The sequence below is a fragment of the Pogoniulus pusillus genome, chromosome 43 (assembly GCF_015220805.1).
Source record: "Pogoniulus pusillus isolate bPogPus1 chromosome 43, bPogPus1.pri, whole genome shotgun sequence".
NCBI classification, from domain to species: domain Eukaryota; kingdom Metazoa; phylum Chordata; class Aves; order Piciformes; family Lybiidae; genus Pogoniulus; species Pogoniulus pusillus.
In genome coordinates this window covers 2,055,786-2,074,380 of record NC_087306.1, presented here as the reverse complement: position 1 = coordinate 2,074,380, position 18,595 = coordinate 2,055,786, and the positions used below count along the sequence as shown (strand labels likewise).

Here is an 18,595-nt window from a genome sequence, read left to right as displayed (position 1 = left end):
GGAGAAACATGCAACTGAGAACAAGGTGAGGGAGAGGAGAGGCCTTGGCCTTGAGTTGAGGAGGCTTGAGTCAGTTTGGCCTGGTTGGGGTGGGTTGAGAAGAGTCAAAGGGAGTGGGGTTGAGATGACTCAAGGTTGATTGGGCTGAGAAGACTCAAGGAGTGTTGAGTTGAGAAGACTCAAGGTTGCTTGAGTTGAGAAGACTCAAGGAGGGTTGGGTTGAGAAGACTCAGGGGGGGTTGGGCTGAGTAGACTCAAGGGAGATTGGGATGAGAAGATTCAAGGTTGGTTGGATTGAGAAGACTCAAAGGGGGTTGGGCTGAGAAGACTCAAAGGGGGTTGGGCTGAGAAGACTCAGGGAGGGTTGGGATGAGAAGACTCAAGGTTGGTTGGGATGAGTAGACTCAAGGGGGATTGGGTTGAGATGACTCAAGGTTGGTTGGCTTGAAGACCTAAGCCAGCTGCCCTGGACTGCATCAAGAAGACCAAAGACCCTTTGGCATCTCCTGCACAGAAGTGACCTCCTTGGCCAAGGCCAAGCTCTCCAGCGAGCTGGGGCCCTGCTCTTTCTCCTCCTGCAGGTGAAGAACCTGACAGAGGAGATGGCTGGGCTGGATGAGACCATTGCCAAGCTGACCAAGGAGAAGAAGGCTCTGCAGGAAGCTCACCAGCAGACACTGGATGACCTGCAGGCAGAAGAGGACAAAGTCAATACCTTGACCAAGGCCAAAGTCAAGCTGGAGCAGCAAACAGACGATGTGAGCCTGGGCTGGGCCCACCGTGGGCACTGCCAAGGAGCTTCCTGGTGACAACCTGGGGCAGAAGGTGTCAACCTGAGGCTTCTCTTCCCTTGCCATGCAGCTTGAAGGCTCCCTGGAACAGGAGAAGAAGATCAGGATGGACCTGGAACGGGCCAAGAGGAAGCTGGAAGGAGACTTGAAGCTGTCCCAGGAGAACATCATGGACCTGGAGAATGATAAGCAGCAGCTGGAGGAGAAGCTGAAAAAGTGAGGCTGCACCTCCTGGCCTGACCTAGTCTGGGGCATGGGGGCAGGAGGAGACCTCAGAGCTCTGAACCTTCCTCTGCAGGAAAGAGTTTGAGATCCACCAGCAGAACAGCAAGATCGAGGATGAGCAGGCACTGGCCCTGCAGCTCCAGAAGAAGCTGAAGGAGCTGCAGGTGAGGGTTCACCTGGTGGGGCTGGGCTGATGGCTCCATCAACAGATGGGTTAAGTTGGGTTGGTCTGAGTTGAGTTGAGTTGAAGAGTCCCCATCTGGTTGGGTTGGGTTGAGTTGAGTTGGTTTGAGTTGGATTGGATTGAGTTGAGTTGAAGAGTCTCTATCTGGTTGGGTTGGGTTAAGTTGGTTTGAGTTGAAGAGTCTCCATCTGGCTGGGTTGGGTTAAGTTGGCTTGGGTTGAGTTGGCTTGAGTTGAAGAGTCTCCATCTGGTTGGGTTGAAGAATCTCCAGCTGGCTGGGTTGGGTTGGGTTGAGTTGAAGAATCTCCATCTGGTTGGGTTTGGTTGGGTTGGGTTGAAGAATCTCCAGCTGGCTGGGTTGGGTTGAGTTGGGTTGGGCTGAGTTGAAGAGTCTCCATTTGGTTGTGTTGGGTTGAGCTGGGTTGAAGTGAAGAGCCTCCAGCTGGTTAGGTTGGGTTGAAGAGTCTCCAGCTGGCTGGGTTGGGTTGAATTGGGTTGGGTTGAGTTGGGCTGAAGAGTCTCCATCTGGTTCGGTTGGGTTGAAGAGCCTCCATATGATTGGGTTGAGTTGAGTTGAGTTGGGTTGGGTTGAAGAGCCTCCATCTGATTGGGTTGAGTTGAGTTGGGTTGGGTTGAGTTGAAGAGCCTCCATCTGATTGGGTTGAGTTGAGTTGGGTTGGGTTGGGTTGAAGAGCCTCCATCTGATTGGGTTGAGTTGAGTTGGGTTGGGTTGAGTTGAAGAGTCTCCATCTGATTGGGTTGAGTTGAGTTGGGTTGGGTTGGGTTGAAGAGCCTCCATCTGATTGGGTTGAGTTGAGTTGGGTTGGGTTGAAGAGCCTCCATCTGATTGGGTTGAGTTGAGTTGGGTTGGGTTGAAGAGCCTCCATCTGATTGGGTTGAGTTGGGTTGGGGTGAGTTGAGTTGGGTTGGGTTGAGTTGAAGAGTCTCCATCTGATTGGGTTGAGTTGAGTTGGGTTGGGTTGTGTTGGGTTGAGTTGGGTTGGGTTGAAGAGCCTCCATCTGATTGGGTTGAGTTGAGTTGGGTTGGGTTGGGTTGAAGAGCCTCCATCTGATTGGGTTGGGTTGAGTTGGGTTGGGTTGTGTTGGGTTGAGTTGGGTTGGGTTGAAGAGCCTCCATCTGATTGGGTTGAGTTGAGTTGGGTTGGGTTGGGTTGAAGAGCCTCCATCTGACTGGGTTGGGTTGGTTGGGTTGGGTTGAAGAGCCTCCCTCTGGCCGCGCCGGAGGCTCACTGCGGCCCCTCTGCGCCGGAGCCCAGGCGCGCATCGAGGAGCTGGAGGAGGAGCTGGAGGCAGAGCGCACAGGCAGGGCCAAGGTGGAGAAGCTGCGCTCGGAGCTGTCGCGGGAGCTGGAGGAGATCAGCGAGCGGCTGGAGGAGGCTGGGGGAGCCACCTCGGTGCAGCTGGAGCTGAACAAGAAGAGGGAGGCTGAGTTCCAGAAGATGAGGAGGGACCTGGAGGAGGCCACCCTGCAGCACGAGGCCACCGCCGCCGCCCTGCGCAAGAAGCACGCGGACAGCGTGGCCGAGCTGGGCGAGCAGCTGGACAACCTGCAGAGGGTCAAGCAGAAGCTGGAGAAGGAGAAGAGCGAACTCAAGCTGGAGCTGGACGACCTCAGCGCCAACATGGAGCAGCTGATCAAGGCCAAGGTAAGGAGGAGGAAGAGGGAGGAGGAAGAAGGAGGAGGAGGAGGAGGAGGAGGAGGAGGAGGAGGAGGAGGAGGAGGAGGAGGAGGAGGAGGAGGAGGAGGAAAAAGAGGAGGAGGAAAAAGAGGAGGAGAAAGAGGGAAAGGAGGAGGAGGGAAAGGGGGAGGAGGAGGAGGACAAGGACAGGGAGGAGGAAGAGGGGGAGAAGGAGGAGGAGGATGCGGAAGGGAAGGGGGAGGAGGAGAAGCTTTGGTCTGGATGAGAGCTTTGGTCTGGAGGAGCTTTGGTCTGGAGGAGCTTTGGTCTGGAGGAGCTTTGGACTGGAGAAGCTTTGGGCTGGAGGAGCTTTGTGCTGGAGAAGCTTTGGGCTGGAGGAGCTTTGGTCTGGAGGAGCTTTGGGCTGGGTGAGCTTTGGGCTGGAGGAGCTTTGGGCTGGAGGAGCTTTGGGCTGGAGGAGCTTTGGACTGGAGGAGCTTTGGTCTGGAGGAGCTTTGGACTGGAGGAGCTTTGGACTGGAGGAGCTTTGGTCTGGAGAAGCTTTGGGCTGGAGAAGCTTTGGTCTGGAGGAGCTTTGGTCTGGAGGAGCTTTGGTCTGGAGGAGCTTTGGGCTGGATGTGAGCTTTGGACTGGAGAAGCTTTGGTCTGGAGGAGCTTTGGACTGGAGGAGCTTTGGGCTGGAGGAGCTTTGGGCTGGATGTGAGCCTTGGTCTGGAGGAGCTTTGGAGGTCCCTGCCAGCCCCTGGCACCGTGGCTCTCGCAGGTGGGCATGGAGAAGGTCTCTCGCAGCATGGAGGACCAAGCCGCGGAGCACAGAGCCAAGCTGGAGGAGACCCAGAGAGTGCTCAACGACACCAACACGCAGAGGGCCAAGCTGCAGACCGAGAACGGTGCCAGCCTCAGCACGCAGTGCCCCCCCACCTCTTCATCCCCCTCATCTTCATCACCCCTCTGCCCCTCATCTTCATCACCCCTCATTGCCATCAACTCTCCAACCCTCATCTTCACCAACGCTCCACCTCTCATCTTCATCACCCTTCCACCCCTCATCTCCATCACCCCTCATCTTCATCATCCTTCCACCCCTCATCTTCATCGCCCCTCGTCTTCATCACCCTTCCACCCCTTGTCTTCATCACCTCTTGTCTTCATCACTCCTCATCTTTATCACCCCTCATCTTAATCACCCTTCCACCCCTCATCTCCATCACCCCTCAGCTTCATCACCCTTCCACTCCTCATCTTCATCCCCCTTCCACCCCTCTTCTTCATCACCTCTTGTTCTCATCGCCCCTCATCTTCATCCCCCTTCCACCCCTCATCTTTATCACCTCTTGTTCTCATCACCCTCTTCTTCATCACCCTTCCACACATGAGCTTCATTACCCCTCCACCCCTCATCCTCACCACTCCTCTGCCCCTCTTCTTCATCACTCCTCATCACCACCCCTCACCCCTCACCCCCTCACCCCTCCACCTCCCCCCCCAAGCCTTCACCCACCCTCCCCTCAGCTCCAGCCCCTGCCCCACCCCTGAAGCCCTCCTGTGGTCCCACAGGGGAGCTGAGTCGGCAGCTGGAGGAGAAGGAGGCTCTGATCTCGCAGCTCACCAGGGGCAAGCAGTCCTACACCCAGCAGATGGAGGACCTGAAGAGGCAGCTGGAGGAGGAGATGAAGGTGAGGCCCATGGGGGGGGGGGGCTGAGAAGAGCGGGAGGACTCCAGGAGGGCCATGAGAAGAGGAGATGAAGGTGAGGCTCATGATGGGCTGAGAAGAGCAGGAGGTCTCCAGGAGGGCCATGAGAGGAGGAGATGGAGGTGAGGCTCATGATGGGCTGAGAAGAGCAGGAGGTCTCCAGGAGGGCCATGAGAGGAGGAGATGGAGGTGAGGCTCATGATGGGCTGAGAAGAGCAGGAGGTCTCCAGGAGGGCCACAAGACAAAGTCTCCTTCACCCTCCATGAGAAGGAGTCATGCAGGAGGGTTGGGTTGGGTGGTTGCATCTAAAGGAGGTTGGGTTGAGTGGTTCCATCTAAGGGGAGGTTGGGTTGGGTGGTTGCATCTAAGGGAGCTTGGGTCTAAGGGCTGAGTTGGAGGCGGTTTGGGTTGGGTCTACAGAAGGTCTGATTGGGTCAGGGGTGATGAGGTTGGAGGATTTGGTTGGAGGACTTCAAGGTGGCACAGAGCCAACGGTGCCAACCTTCTCCTGAAGGTCTCAAGAAGGTCTAAGGGTTGGTTTGGAGGCTCTGTCTAAGGGAGGTTGAGTTGGGTCTAAGAGTTGGGTTGGAGGCAGTTTGGGTTGGGTCTACAGAAGGTCTGGCTGGGTCAGGGTTGACGAGGTTGGAGGACCTCAGGTTGGCACAGAGCCAATGGTGCCAACCTTCTCCTCAGGGTCTCAGGAAGGTCTGAGGGTTGGTTTGGAGGCTCCATCTAAGGGGAGGTTGAGCTGGAGGCAGTTTGGGTTGGGTCTACAGAAGGTCCGATTGGGTCGGGGGTGACGAAGAGCAACTCTTATGTCGTTGGAGGACCTCAGGGTGGCACAGAGCCAACGGTGCCAACCTTCTGCTGTCCCTCCCCAGGCCAAGAACGCCCTGGCCCATGCCCTGCAGTCTGCCAGGCATGACTGTGACCTGCTGCGGGAGCAGTACGAGGAGGAGGTGGAGGCCAAGGCCGAGCTCCAGCGCTCCCTCTCCAAGGCCAACTCCGAGGTGGCTCAGTGGAGGACCAAGTACGAGACCGATGCCATCCAGCGCACCGAGGAGCTGGAGGAGGCCAAGTGAGTCTCCTGCCCCCCCGTGGAGCTGGCACCAAGGTGGCAACTCCAGGAGGTCCTTCAAGCCCCAGGGGTGAGGTGGCACAGAGGTGGTCCTCAGGTGGCAACTCTGAGGTCCGTCAAGCCCCAAGGGTGAGATGGCACTGAGGTGGCATATCTGAGAGGTCCTTCAAGCCCTAAAGTTGAGGTGGCACAGAGGAGGTCCTAAGGTGGCAACTCCAGGAAGTCCTTCAGGCCCCAAGATTGAGGTGGCACAGAGGTGGCACGGAGGTGGCCCCAAGGTGGCAATTCCATGAGGTCCTTCAAGCCCCAAGGTTAAGGTGGCACAGAGATGGCATATCTGAGAGGTCCTTCAAGCGCTAAGGTTGAGGTGGCAGAGAGGTGGCACAGAGGTGGCCCCAAGGTGGCAATTCCATGAGGTCCTCCAAGCCCTAAGGTTGAGGTGGCACAGAGGAGGTCCTATGGTGGCAACTCCATGAGGTCCTCCAAGCCCCAAGGTTGAGGTGGCACAGAGGTGGCACAGAGATGGCCCAAGGTCCTCCAAGCTTTCAGGCCATCCTTGAGGGTACTCACTGGATGAGGTCCACATCCTGCTTGAGGGCAACTTAGATGGGGATGGAGGCTTGAGAGGTTCTTGTGCCTCTGAGGAGGTTGGAGGAGGTCTCAGCACCATGCTGGTGGGGGAGGTCCTGCCAAGCTGGGAGCCTCCACTGGAGAAGGCTCTGGAGAAGGCAGAAGGAGCTGGAGAGAGCAGAGCAGAGCAGAGCCTTGGCCAAACCCTGGCTCCAAGAAGGTTTGGGTTGTCCCTCTTGGCCCAAGGGTCACCAGGGGCTGGGTGGTGCCTTGGTGGGTGGCAGGAAGAAGCTGGCCCAGAGGCTGCAGGAGGCTGAGGAGGCTGTGGAGGCTGTGAATGCCAAATGCTCCTCCCTGGAGAAGACCAAGCACAGGCTGCAGAACGAGATCGAGGACCTGATGGCAGACGTGGAGAGGTCCAACGCTGCTGCTGCTGCCCTGGACAAGAAGCAGAGGAACTTCGACAAGGTGGGAGCATGGTGGGGGCAGGGGAGAGGGAGAGATGGGAGAGAGGTGAGATGGGATAGGGGGAGAGGGAGGAGAGGTGGAGATGAGGGAGAGGTGGAGATGGGATAGGTGGGGAGGGAGGAGAGGTGGAGATGGAGGAGAGGTGGAGATGAAGGAGAGGTGGAGATGAAGGAGAGGTGGAGATGGGATAGGTAGGGACGGAGGAGAGGTGGAGGTGGAGGAGAGGTGGAGATGGGATAGGTGGGGATGGAGGAGAGGTGGAGGAGAGATGGAGGTGGAGGAGACAGGTGGAGATGGAAAGGACAGGTAGAAATGGGACAAGTAGAGATGGGGAGAGATGGAGGTGGAGGAGAGGTGGATCTAGAGAGGACAGGTGGGAATGGAAGAGAGATGGAGGTGGAGGAGAGGTGGATCTTGGGGGGACAGGTGGGGATGGAGGAGAGATGGAGGTGGAGGAGAGGTGGATGTGGAGGGGACAGGTGGGCATGGAAGAGAGATGGAGGTGGAGGAGAGGTGGATCTAGGGGGGACAGGTGGGGATGGAAGGGGCAGGCAAGGCTGGGGGGGGCAGAGGCAGGGCTGAGGCCAGCAGGAGACTGCCCCCAGGTGGTGGCCGAGTGGAAGCAGAAGTTCGAGGAGTCGCAGACGGAGCTGGAGGCGTCGCAGAAGGAGGCCAGGGGCCTGAGCACGGAGCTCTTCAAGCTGAAGAACGCCTACGAGGAGGCCCTGGAGCACCTGGAGACCTTCAAGAGGGAGAACAAGAACCTGCAGGGTGAGTCCACGGCCGCCAGGGGGCGGCTGAGCTCCTCCAAGGTATCACTGAGCTCCTCCAAGGGGAGGCTGAGGTCCTCTAAGGTATCACCAAGGTCCTCCAAGGTGTGACTGAGGTCCCCCCAAGGTGTGACTGAGGTCCTCCAAGGTGAGGCTGAGGTCCGCCAAGGTGAGGCTGAGGTCCCCCAAGGTATCACTGAGGTCCTCCAAGGTGAGGCTGAGGTCCGCCAAGGTGAGGCTGAGGTCCCCCCAAGGTGTGACTGAGGTCCTCCAAGGTGAGGCTGAGGTCCCCCCAAGGTATCACTGAGGTCCTCCAAGGTGTAATTGAAGTCCTCCAAGGTGAGGCCGAGGTCCCCCCAAGGTATCACTGAGGTCCTCCAAGGCGTAATTGAAGTCCTCCAAGGTGAGGCTGAGGTCCCCCCAAGGTATCACTGAGGTCCTCCAAGGTGTAATTGAGGTCCTCCAAGGTGTGCCCGAGACCCTCCAAGGTGAGGCCGAGGTCATGCAATGTGTGCCCGAGGTCCTCCTCAGTGCAGCTGGAGTCCTCCCTCTCCTTCCTGGCGCCTCGCCCCTCTCCCTGCCCACCTCCCCCCCCTCTCCCCACCCTGCCCCCGTGCAGAGGAGATCTCAGACCTGACGGAGCAGCTGGGGGCCAGCCACAAGACCATCCACGAGCTGGAGAAGGTTCGCAAGCAGCTGGACGCCGAGAAGCTGGAGCTGCAGGCGGCGCTGGAGGAGGCTGAGGTCAGCCCAGACCCCGTCCCCCACCTCCTCCATCTCCCCCCCCCTGCCCCACTTCACCACCCTCTCCTCCCTCCCACCCAAGGCCTCCCTGGAGCACGAGGAAGGGAAGATCCTGAGGGCCCAGCTGGAGTTCAACCAGGTGAAGGCAGAGCACGAGCGGAAGCTGGCGGAGAAGGAGGAGGAGATGGAGCAGGCCAAGCGCAACCACCTGCGGGTGGTGGACTCCCTGCAGACCTCCCTGGACGCCGAGACCAGGAGCCGCAACGAGGCCCTGAGGCTGAAGAAGAAGATGGAAGGGGACCTGAACGAGATGGAGATCCAGCTGGGGCACGCCAACCGCGCCGCCGCCGAGGCCCAGAAGCAGGTCAAGAGCCTGCAGGGGCTGCTCAAGGTACCCTCCTCCCCTCTGCCCTCTCCCCATCATCTTCCTCCCCTCTGCCCTCTCCCCATCATCTTCCTCCCCTCTGCCCTCTCCCCATCATCTTCCTCCCCTCCGCCCTCTCTCCATCATCCTTCTCCCCTCCGCCCTCTCCCCATCATCTTCCTCCCCTCCGCCCTCTCCCTATCATCCTCCTCCCCTCCACCTTCTCCCCATCATCCTCCTCCCCTCCGCCCTCTCCCCATCATCTTCCTCCCCTCCGCCCTCTCCCTATCATCCTCCTCCCCTCTGCCCTCTCCCCATCATCCTCCTCCCCTCTGCCCTCTCCCCATCATCCTCCTCCCCTCCGCCCTCTCCCTATCACCCTCCTCCCCTCCACCTTCTCCCTATCGCCCTCCTCCCCTCCGCCCTCTCCCCATCATCTTCTTCCCCACCACCCTTTCTCCATCATCCTCTCTCCACCACCCTCCTCCCCACCATCCTCTCCCTATCACCTTCCTCCCCTCCGCCCTCTCCCTATCACCCTCCTTCCCTCTGCCCTCTCCCTATCACCCTCCTCCCCATCACCCTCTCTCTATCATCTTCCCCCCACCATCCTCCTCACCATCCTCTCCCTATCACCCTCCTCCCCATCACCCTCTCTCTATCATCTTCCTCCCACCATCCTCCTCACCATCCTCTCCCCACTCTCTCTTCCCTCCACTCTTTCTTCCCTCCACCCTCTCCCCACCACCATTCTTTCCACCACTCCACTCCTTTCCTCTTCTCTTCCCTCCACCCTCTCTCTCCCCACCACCCTCTTCCCACTCTCTCTTCCCTCCACTGCCCTTCTCCCCACCACTCCACTCCCTTCACCTTCTCTTCACCCTCTCTCCACCATCCACTCCCTTCCCCCTCTCTCTCTCTCTCCACCATCCACTCCCTTCCCCCTCTCTCTCTCTCTCCACCATCCACTCCCTTCCCCCTCTCTCTCTCTCCACCACTCCACTCCCTTCCCTCTCTCTCTCTCTCCACCATCCACTCCCTTCCCCCTCTCTCTCTCTCCACCACTCCACTCCCTTCCCTCTCTCTCTCTCTCCACCATCCACTCCCTTCCCCCTCTCTCTCTCCACCATCCACTCCCTTCCCTCTCTCTCTCTCTCCACCATCCACTCCCTCTCATCCTCCCTTCCCTCCCCTCTCTCTCACCCTCCCCCCACGCCCCTCTCTCCCTGCCCTCCCCCCCGGCCGGGCAGGACACGCAGCTGCAGCTGGACGATGTGGTGCGGGCGAGCGAGGAGCTGCGGGAGAACGTGGCCATGGTGGAGCGCAGGAGCAGCCTGCTGCAGGCGGAGCTGCAGGAGCTGCGGGCGCTGCTGGAGCAGACGGAGCGCGGCAGGAAGCTGGCGGAGCAGGAGCTGGTGGAGGCCAGCGAGAGGGTGCAGCTCCTGCACTCCCAGGTCAGCCTCGCCTGCCCCCCGGCAGAGCGCCTCCGAAGCGAGGCTGAGGTCCTGCAGGGTGATTGAGGTCCTGCAGGGTGATTGAGGTCCTGCAAGGTGTGACTGAGGTCCTGTAAGGTGATTGAGGTCCTGCAAGGTGATTGAGGTCCTGCAAGGTGTGACTGAGGTCCTGCAAGGTGATTGAGGTCCTGCAGGGGGAGACTGAGGTCCTGCAAGGTGATTGAGGTCCTGCAGGAGGTGATTGAGGTCCTGCAAGGTGTGACTGAGGTCCTGCAAGGTGATTGAGGTCCTGCAGGAGGTGATTGAGGTCCTGCAAGGTGTGACTGAGGTCCTGCAAGGTGATTGAGGTCCTGCAGGGGGAGGCTGAGGTCCTGCAGGAGGTGATTGAGGTCCTGCAAGGTGTGACTCAGGTCCTGCAAGGTGATTGAGGTCCTGCAGGGGGAGACTGAGGTCCTGCAGGAGGTGATTGAGGTCCTGCAAGGTGTGACTCAGGTCCTGCAGGAGGTGATTGAGGTCCTGCAGGGGGAGACTGAGGTCCTGCAGGAGGTGATTGAGGTCCTGCAAGGTGTGACTCAGGTCCTGCAGGAGGTGATTGAGGTCCTGCAAGGTGATTGAGGTCCTGCAGGAGGTGATTGAGGTCCTGCAGGATGTGATTGAGGTCCTGCAAGGTGAGGCTGAGGTCCTGCAGGGTGATTGAGGTCCTGCAAGGTGAGGCTGAGGTCCTGCAAGGTGATTGAGGTCCTGCAGGGTGATTGAGGTCCTGCAAGGCGAGGCTGAGGTCCTGCAGGGTGATTGAGGTCCTGCAGGGGGGGACTGAGGTCCTGCAAGGTGAGGCTGAAGTTCTCCAAGGTGTGAGGCTGAGGTGCTCCAGGGTGAGGCTGAGGTCCTCCAAGGTGTCACTGAGGTCCTGCAAGGTGTGATTGAGGTCCTCCAAGGTGACTGAGGTCCTCCAGGGTGAGGCTGAGGTCCTCCAAGGTGTGACTGAGGTGCTCCAGAGTGAGGCTGAGGTCCTCCAAGGTGTGACTGAGGTCCTCCAAGGTGTGACTGAGGTCCTCCAAGGTGTGACTGAGGTGCTCCGGAGTGAGGCTGAGGTCCTCCAAGGTGTGACTGAGGTGCTCCAGAGTGAGGCTGAGGTCCTCCAAGGTGTTTGAGGTCCTGCAAGGTGTGATTGAGGTGCTCCAGGGTGAGGCTGAGGCCCTCCAGGGTGTGACTGAGATCCTCCAAGGTGTGTCCAAGACCCCCCCAAAGCCATCCTGAGGTCCCAGCCCACCCTGCAGGCACCACCAGCCTGAGCTCCTGGCTGGAGCTGCTGTGTCTGGAGGCTCTGAGAGGCTGCCAGCACTGGAGGAAGGTTCCTGAAGCTGCTCCTGGGGGTGGCAGCTGCTGCCCAGGGGCACCTGCTGAGCCCTCTGTGCCCCTGCAGAACACCAGCCTCATCAACCAGAAGAAGAAGCTGGAGGCTGACATCTGCCAGCTGCAGGCAGAGGTGGAGGAGGCAGTGCAGGAGTGCAGGAACGCCGAGGAGAAGGCCAAGAAAGCCATCACGGACGTGAGTGGTGCCAGGGCTGAGGGGTGGGCACCCCCTGGGCCTCCTGCCTGCTGCCATCTGCTGGGCTGCACTTTGGGCACAGCAAGGCCAAGCAGTGGCACAGGCTGGGCACAGAGTGGCTGAGAGCAGGCAGGCAGAGAGGGCCCTGGGGGTGCTGGGTGGCAGCTGCAGAGGAGGCAGCAGTGTGCCCAGGTGGGCAGCAGAGCCAGGGGCAGCCTGGGCTGGCTGAGGAGCAGTGTGGGCAGCAGGAGCAGGGAGGTTCTTGTGCCCCTGTGCTGGCACTGCTGAGGCCAGCCCTGGAGTGCTGTGCCCAGCTCTGGGCTCCTGCATTGCAGAGAGCTGCTGAGGGGCTGGCAGGTGCCCAGAGCAGGGCAGCAAGGCTGGGGAGGGGGCACAGCCCTGTGAGGAGAGGCTGAGGGAGCTGGGGGGGTGCAGCCTGGCCCAGAGCAGGCTGAGGGCAGAGCTGATTGCTGCCTGCAGCTGCCTGCAGGGAGGTTGTGCCCAGCTGGGGTTGGGCTCTGCTGCCAGGCAGGCAGGGCCAGAAGCAGGGCACAGAGGCTGAAGCTGTGGCAGGGCAGGCTGAGGCTGGGTGTGAGGAGGAAGCTGTTGGCAGAGAGAGTGATTGGCACTGGCATGGGCTGCCCAGGGAGGTGGTGCAGTGCCCATGGCTGGGGGTGATTAAGAGGAGGATGCAGGAGGCACTGAATGCCAGGGCTTAGGGCATTAGACTCCAGTCTGTCACTGAGGTCCTCCAAGGTGTGATTGAGGTCCTCTAAGATGAGACTGAGGTCATGCAAGGTGCAACTGAGGTCCTCCAAGGTGTGACCAAGGTGAGGCCAAGGTCCTCCAAGGTGAGGCTGAGGTCCTCCTAGGTGTGCCCAAGGTCCCCTAAGGTGAGGCTGAGGTCCTCCTAGGTGTGCCCAAGGTCCCCCAAGGTGAGGCTGAGGTCCCCCTAGGTGTGCCCAAGGTCCCCCAAGGTGAGGCTGAGGTCCCCCTAGGTGTGCCCAAGGTCCCCTAAGATGAGGCTGAGGTCCCCCTAGGTGTGCCCAAGGTCCCCCAAGGTGAGGCTGAGGTCCTCCTAGGTGTGTCCAAGGTCCCCCAAGGTGAGGCTGAGGTCCTCCTAGGTGTGTCCAAGGTCCTCCAAGGTGAGGCTGAGGTCCTCCTAGGTGTGCCCAAGGTCCCCCAAGGTGAGGCTGAGGTCCCCCTAGGTGTGCCCAAGGTCCCCCAAGGTGAGGCTGAGGTCCCCCTAGGTGTGCCCAAGGTCCCCCAAGGTGAGGCTGAGGTCCCCCTAGGTGTGTCCAAGGTCCCCCAAGGTGAGGCTGAGGTCCCCCTAGGTGTGCCCCAGGTCCCCCAAGGTGCAGCTGAGCTGCTGCAGGGCGGAGCTGAGCTGGCTGCTCTCCGAGCTCCTCAGCAGGCTCTGTGCCCCCCCGGGCAGGCTGCCATGATGGCAGAGGAGCTGAAGAAGGAGCAGGACACCAGCGCCCACCTGGAGAGGATGAAGAAGAACATGGAGCAGACCATCAAGGACCTGCAGCTGAGGCTGGACGAGGCCGAGCAGCTGGCACTCAAGGGGGGCAAGAAGCAGCTGCAGAAGCTGGAGGGCAGGGTGAGGGAGCTGGAGACGGAGCTGGAGGCCGAGCAGAAGCGCAACGCCGAGAGCGTGAAAGGGCTGCGCAAGGCCGAGCGGAGGGTCAAGGAGCTCAGCTACCAGGTGGGCACAGCCTGGCACGGCCCTGGCACGGCCTCTGCAGGTCTGCAGCCAGGGGCAGGGGAGGGGCTGGTGGCCTAGGGACAGCTGAGAGGGTGGGGAGAGGGAACGTGGTTGGCACTGGAGGGCATTAAGTGCCCGCGGAGGTGTGGGGGGAGGTCATGGGTGACCTAGAACACGGAGCTGGTGACCTAGAACATGGAGCTGGTGACCTAGAACACAGAGCTGGTGACCTAGAACACGGAGCCTGTGGCCAGAGGGTGACCTATAACACTGAGCTGGTGACCTAGAACGCTGAGCTGGTGCCCAGAGGGTGACCTAAAACACTGAGCTGGTGCCCAGTGGGTGACCTAGAACGTTGAGCTGTTGACCATATGGTGACCTAGAACACTGAGTTGGTGACCATATGGTGACCTAGAACATTGAGCTGGTGACCATATGGTGACCTAGAACATTGAGTTGGTGACCTAGAACACTGACTTTATTCCCAGAGGGTGATCTAGAACAGTGAACTGGTGTCCAGAGCGTGACCTAGAACATTGAGCTGGTGCCCAGAGGGTGACCTAGAACGTTGAGCTGGTGGTCAGAGGGTGACATAGAACACTGACTTGATGCCCAGAGGGTGACCTAGACCACTGAGCTGGTGACCTAGAACACTGACTTTATTCCCAGAGGGTGATCTAGAACAGTGAACTGGTGTCCAGAGTGTGACCTAGAACACTGAGCTGGTTCCCAGAGGGTGGCCTAGAACATTGAGCTGGTGACCAGAGGGTGGCCTAGAACATTGAGCTGGTGACCAGAGGGTGGCCTAGAACATTGAGCTGGTGACCAGAGGGTGGCCTAGAACATGGACCTGGTGCCCAGAGGGTGATCTGGAACATTGAGCTGGTGGCCTACAGAGAGCTGAGAAGGTGGCAACAGGGATGTGGTTGGCCCTGGAGGTCATCAGCTGCCTCTGTAGGCATGGGGATAGATCATGGGCGACCTAGAACACTGACCTGGTGACCAAATAGTGATCTAGAACATTGACCTGGTGGCCACAGGGACAAGAGTGGCGTAGAACATTGACCTGGTGCCCAAAGGGTGACCTAGAACATTAACCTGGTGCACACAGGCACATAGGTGGCCTGGAACATTGACCTGGCAGCTCACAGGGACAAGGGTGACCTAGAACATTGACCTGGTGGCCACAAGTGGCCACAGAGCTCTGAGATGGTGATGATGAGGGTGTGGATGGACCAGGAGGTCACCACCTTCCTCTGAAGCCATAGGTCTAGACCATGAGTGACCTGGTATGACCTAGAATGTTGGCCTGGTGCCCAGAGGGACTTGGCTGACCTAGAACATCCCTGGTTAACTCCATAGACACCAAGCCACAGGCCAGAGGAGACCTAGAACTCACCTATGACCTAGGGCAGGGCTGAGCCAGTGGCCAGAGGAGTTCTAGAACTCACCCATGGCCTAGATCAGGGCTGAGCCAGTGGCCAGAGGAGAGTGGAGGAGCTGGAGCAGAACTGAGCCTCCACTTGGGAGGTCTCCAGGCCAAGCTCCAGCTCTCTGCCCCCTGCAGACAGAGGAGGACAAGAAGAACCTGCTGAGGCTGCAGGAGCTGGTGGACAAGCTGCAGATGAAGGTCAAGGCCTACAAGAGGCAGGCAGAGGAGGCGGTGAGTGGCCAGGGGGAGGGAGTGGGACAGGGAGGAGAAGGTTGAGGGAGGTGGAGATGGAGGATGGATGGAGGTGGATGGAGATGGAGGATGGATGGAGGTGGATGGAGATGGATGGAGATGAAGGATGGATGGAGGTGGATGGAGATGGATGGAGATGGAGGATGGATGAATCAGGATGGATGGAGATGGATGGAGGTGGATGATGGGTGGAGGTGGATGGAGGTAGGACGTGGATGAAGATGGAGGATGGATGGAGATGGATGATGGATGGAGGTAGATGAAGATGGATGGAGACAGATGGAGGTGGATGGGTGGATGGATGGAGGTGGATGGAGATGAAGGATGGCTGGAGGTGGATGGAAGATGGATGAGGATAGATGGAGGCGGAGGGTGGAGGTGGGTGATGGTTGGGTGGAAATGGATGATGGAGAGATGGAGATGAGTGAAGATAGATGAGGTCTGGATGGAGGTGGATGATAGATGGAGATGGGTTAGGATAGGCGGAGGTGGATGATGGATGGAGATAGATGATGGATGGAGGTGGATGAGGATAGGTGGAGGCGTGTGCTGGGTGTGTGCTGGGCGTGTGCTGGGCGTGTGCTGGGTGTGTGCTGGGCGTGTGCTGGGTGTGTGCTGGGCGTGTGCTGGGTGTGTGCTGGGCGTGTGCTGGGCGTGTGCTGGGCGTGTGCTGGGCGTGTGCTGGGCGTGTGCTGGGTGTGTGCTGGGCGTGTGCTGGGCGTGTGCTGGGCGTGTGCTGGGCGTGTGCTGGGTGTGTGCTGGGCGTGTGCTGGGCGTGTGCTGGGCGTGTGCTGGGCGTGTGCTGGGCGTGTGCTGGGTGTGTGCTGGGTGGGTGCTGGGTGTGTGCTGGGCGGGTGCTGGGCGGGTGCTGGGTATGTGCTGGGCGTGTGCTGGGTGTGTGCTGGGCGTGTGCTGGGTGTGTGCTGGGTGTGTGCTGGGCGTGTGCTGGGTGTGTGCTGGGCGTGTGCTGGGCGTGTGCTGGGCGTGTGCTGGGTGTGTGCTGGGTGGGTGCTGGGTGTGTGCTGGGTGGGTGCTGGGCGGGTGCTGGGTATGTGCTGGGTGTGTGCTGGGTGTGTGCTGGGCGTGTGCTGGGTGTGTGCTGGGTGTGTGCTGGGCGTGTGCTGGGTGTGTGCTGGGCGTGTGCTGGGTGTGTGCTGGGTGTGTGCTGGGCGTGTGCTGGGCGTGTGCTGGGCGTGTGCTGGGCGTGTGCTGGGTGCGTGCTGGGTGCGTGCTGGGTGTGTGCTGGGTGTGTGCTGGGTGGGTGCTGGGCGGGTGCTGGGTATGTGCTGGGTGTGCGCTGGGTGGGTGCTGGGTGTGTGCTGGGTGGGTGCTGGGCGGGTGCTGGGTATGTGCTGGGTGGGTGCTGGGTGTGTGCTGGGCGTGTGCTGGGCGTGTGCTGGGCGTGTGCTGGGTGTGTGCTGGGTGTGTGCTGGGCGTGTGCTGGGTGGGTGCTGGGCGGGTGCTGGGTGTGTGCTGGGTGTGTGCTGGGTGTGTGCTGGGCGTGTGCTGGGCGGGTGCTGGGCGTGTGCTGGGCAGGTGTTGGGCGTGTGCTGGGTGTGTGCTGGGTGTGTGCTGGGTGTGTGCTGGGTGTGTGCTGGGCGGGTGCTGGGCGTGTGCTGGGTGGGTGTTGGGCGTGTGCTGGGTGTGTGCTGGGTGTGTGCTGGGTGTGTGCTGGGTGTGTGCTGGGCGTGTGCTGGGCGGGTGCTGGGCGTGTGCTGGGCAGGTGTTGGGCGTGTGCTGGGTGTGTGCTGGGTGTGTGCTGGGTGCGTGCTGGGTGTGTGCTGGGCGGGTGCTGGGCGTGTGCTGGGTGGGTGTTGGGCGTGTGCTGGGTGTGTGCTGGGTGTGTGCTGGGTGTGTGCTGGGCGTGTGCTGGGCAGGTGTTGAGCGTGTGCTGGGTGTGTGCTGGGCGTGTCCCGGGCATGTGCTGGGTGTGTCCCGGGCGTGTCCCGGGCGTGTCCCTGACGCCTGCCCTGCAGGAGGAGCAGGCCAACACCAACCTGGCCAAGTTCCGGAAGGCTCAGCACGAGCTGGACGAGGCCGAGGAGCGAGCAGACATCGCCGAGTCCCAGGTCAACAAACTGCGCGCCAGGAGCCGCGACATCGGCGCCAAGGTGGGAGCCCTGGCCCCGCCCCCCGGCCCGCCCCACGCCCACCCCGGGGCCACACCCCATGGCCACCCAACAGCCATCCAATGGCCATCCCATGGCCACCCAACAGCCACCCAATGACCACCCAAAAGCCATCCAATGGACACCCAATGGCCACCCAACAGCCATCCAATGGCCACCCAACAGCCATCCAATGGCCATCCCATGGCCAACCAACAGCCACCCATTGGCCACCCCATGGCCACCCCATGGCCACTCAATGGCCACCCAACTGCCATACCCATGGCCAACCAACAGCCACCCATTGGCCACCCCATGGCCACCCCATGGCCACTCAATGGCCACCCAACTGCCATACCCATGGCTAACCAACGGCCACCCCATGGCCACCCAACAGCCACCCAATGGCCACCCAACTGCCATACCCATGGCCAACCAACGGCCACCCCATGGCCACCCAATGGCCACCCAACAGCCATCCAATGGCTACACCATGGCCACCCAACTGCCATACCCATGGCCACCCCATGGCCACCCAATGGCCACCCAACTGCCATACCCATGGCCAACCAACGGCCACCCAATGACCACCCAAAATCCATCCAATGGCCACCCAATGGCCACCCAACTGCCATACCCATGGCCACCCAACAGCCATCCAATGGCCACACCCAATGGCCAACCAACGGCCACCCAATGACCACCCAAAATCCATCCAATGGCCACCCAATGGCCACCCAACTGCCATACCCATGGCCACCCAACAGCCATCCAATGGCCACATCCAATGGCCACCCAACGGCCACCCAACAGCCATACCCATGGCCAACCAACAGCCATCCAATGGCTATACCATGGCCACACCCAACAGCCACCCCATGGCCACCCAATGGCCACCCAACAGCTGCCCCATGGCCAATTAAGAGCCACCCAATAGCCACCCCTTGACCACCCCACACCCACCCCACGTCCACCAATTGGAACCCCACATCCACCCAGCAGCCACTCCACAGCCACCCAATGGCCACCCAGTTGGCACCCCACACCCACCCCATAGCCACCCCATGGCCACTGACCAACTGGCACCCCACAGCCACCCCATAGCCACCAGCCAACTGGCACCAAACAGCCACCCATTGGCCACCAATTGGCACTCCATGCCTACCCCACACCCACCCCTTGGCCACCCTATGCCCACTCCACACCCACCCAATTGGCACCAATTAGCACCCCACACCCACCCCACAGCCACCCCACACCCACCCCATGCCCCCTCCTTGCCCACCCCTCACCCCTCTTTGTCTTCTCCACTCCAGAAGCTTCACGATGAGGAGTGACCTCCCCCCACCAGCTGTGACCCCCCCCCCCGTGACCAGTGGTGACCCTGACACCAGTGGTGACCCCACCAGCCGTGACCCCACCCCCACACCTCCCCCCCCCCCCCATCCAAGATGGGATCCAATGAGACCTTTCTGGCAGCAGGGACTTGAGGTCCCCCTGCCCACACCCACCCCCCCCCCAAAACATGACCAAGAGAAG

General features: G+C 60.4%; 1 protein-coding gene across 1 annotated transcript; it reads left to right on the top strand.

Annotated features, from left to right (window-relative positions):
* Window positions 1–6: 6 nt before the first annotated feature.
* Window positions 7–18,580, top strand: LOC135192695 (myosin-6). Its single transcript, XM_064175989.1, has 18 exons — window positions 7–25; window positions 582–758; window positions 862–1,007; window positions 1,090–1,180; window positions 2,478–2,867; window positions 3,625–3,751; window positions 4,419–4,537; window positions 5,438–5,634; window positions 6,489–6,672; window positions 7,278–7,443; window positions 8,062–8,186; window positions 8,269–8,577; window positions 9,801–10,004; window positions 11,428–11,553; window positions 12,989–13,264; window positions 14,832–14,927; window positions 16,925–17,059; window positions 18,373–18,580. Exons 2-18 carry the CDS (start codon window positions 603–605, stop codon window positions 18,391–18,393), a joined length of 2,868 nt encoding a protein of 955 aa, XP_064032059.1. The 5' UTR covers window positions 7–25; window positions 582–602; the 3' UTR covers window positions 18,394–18,580.
* Window positions 18,581–18,595: the final 15 nt, after the last annotated feature.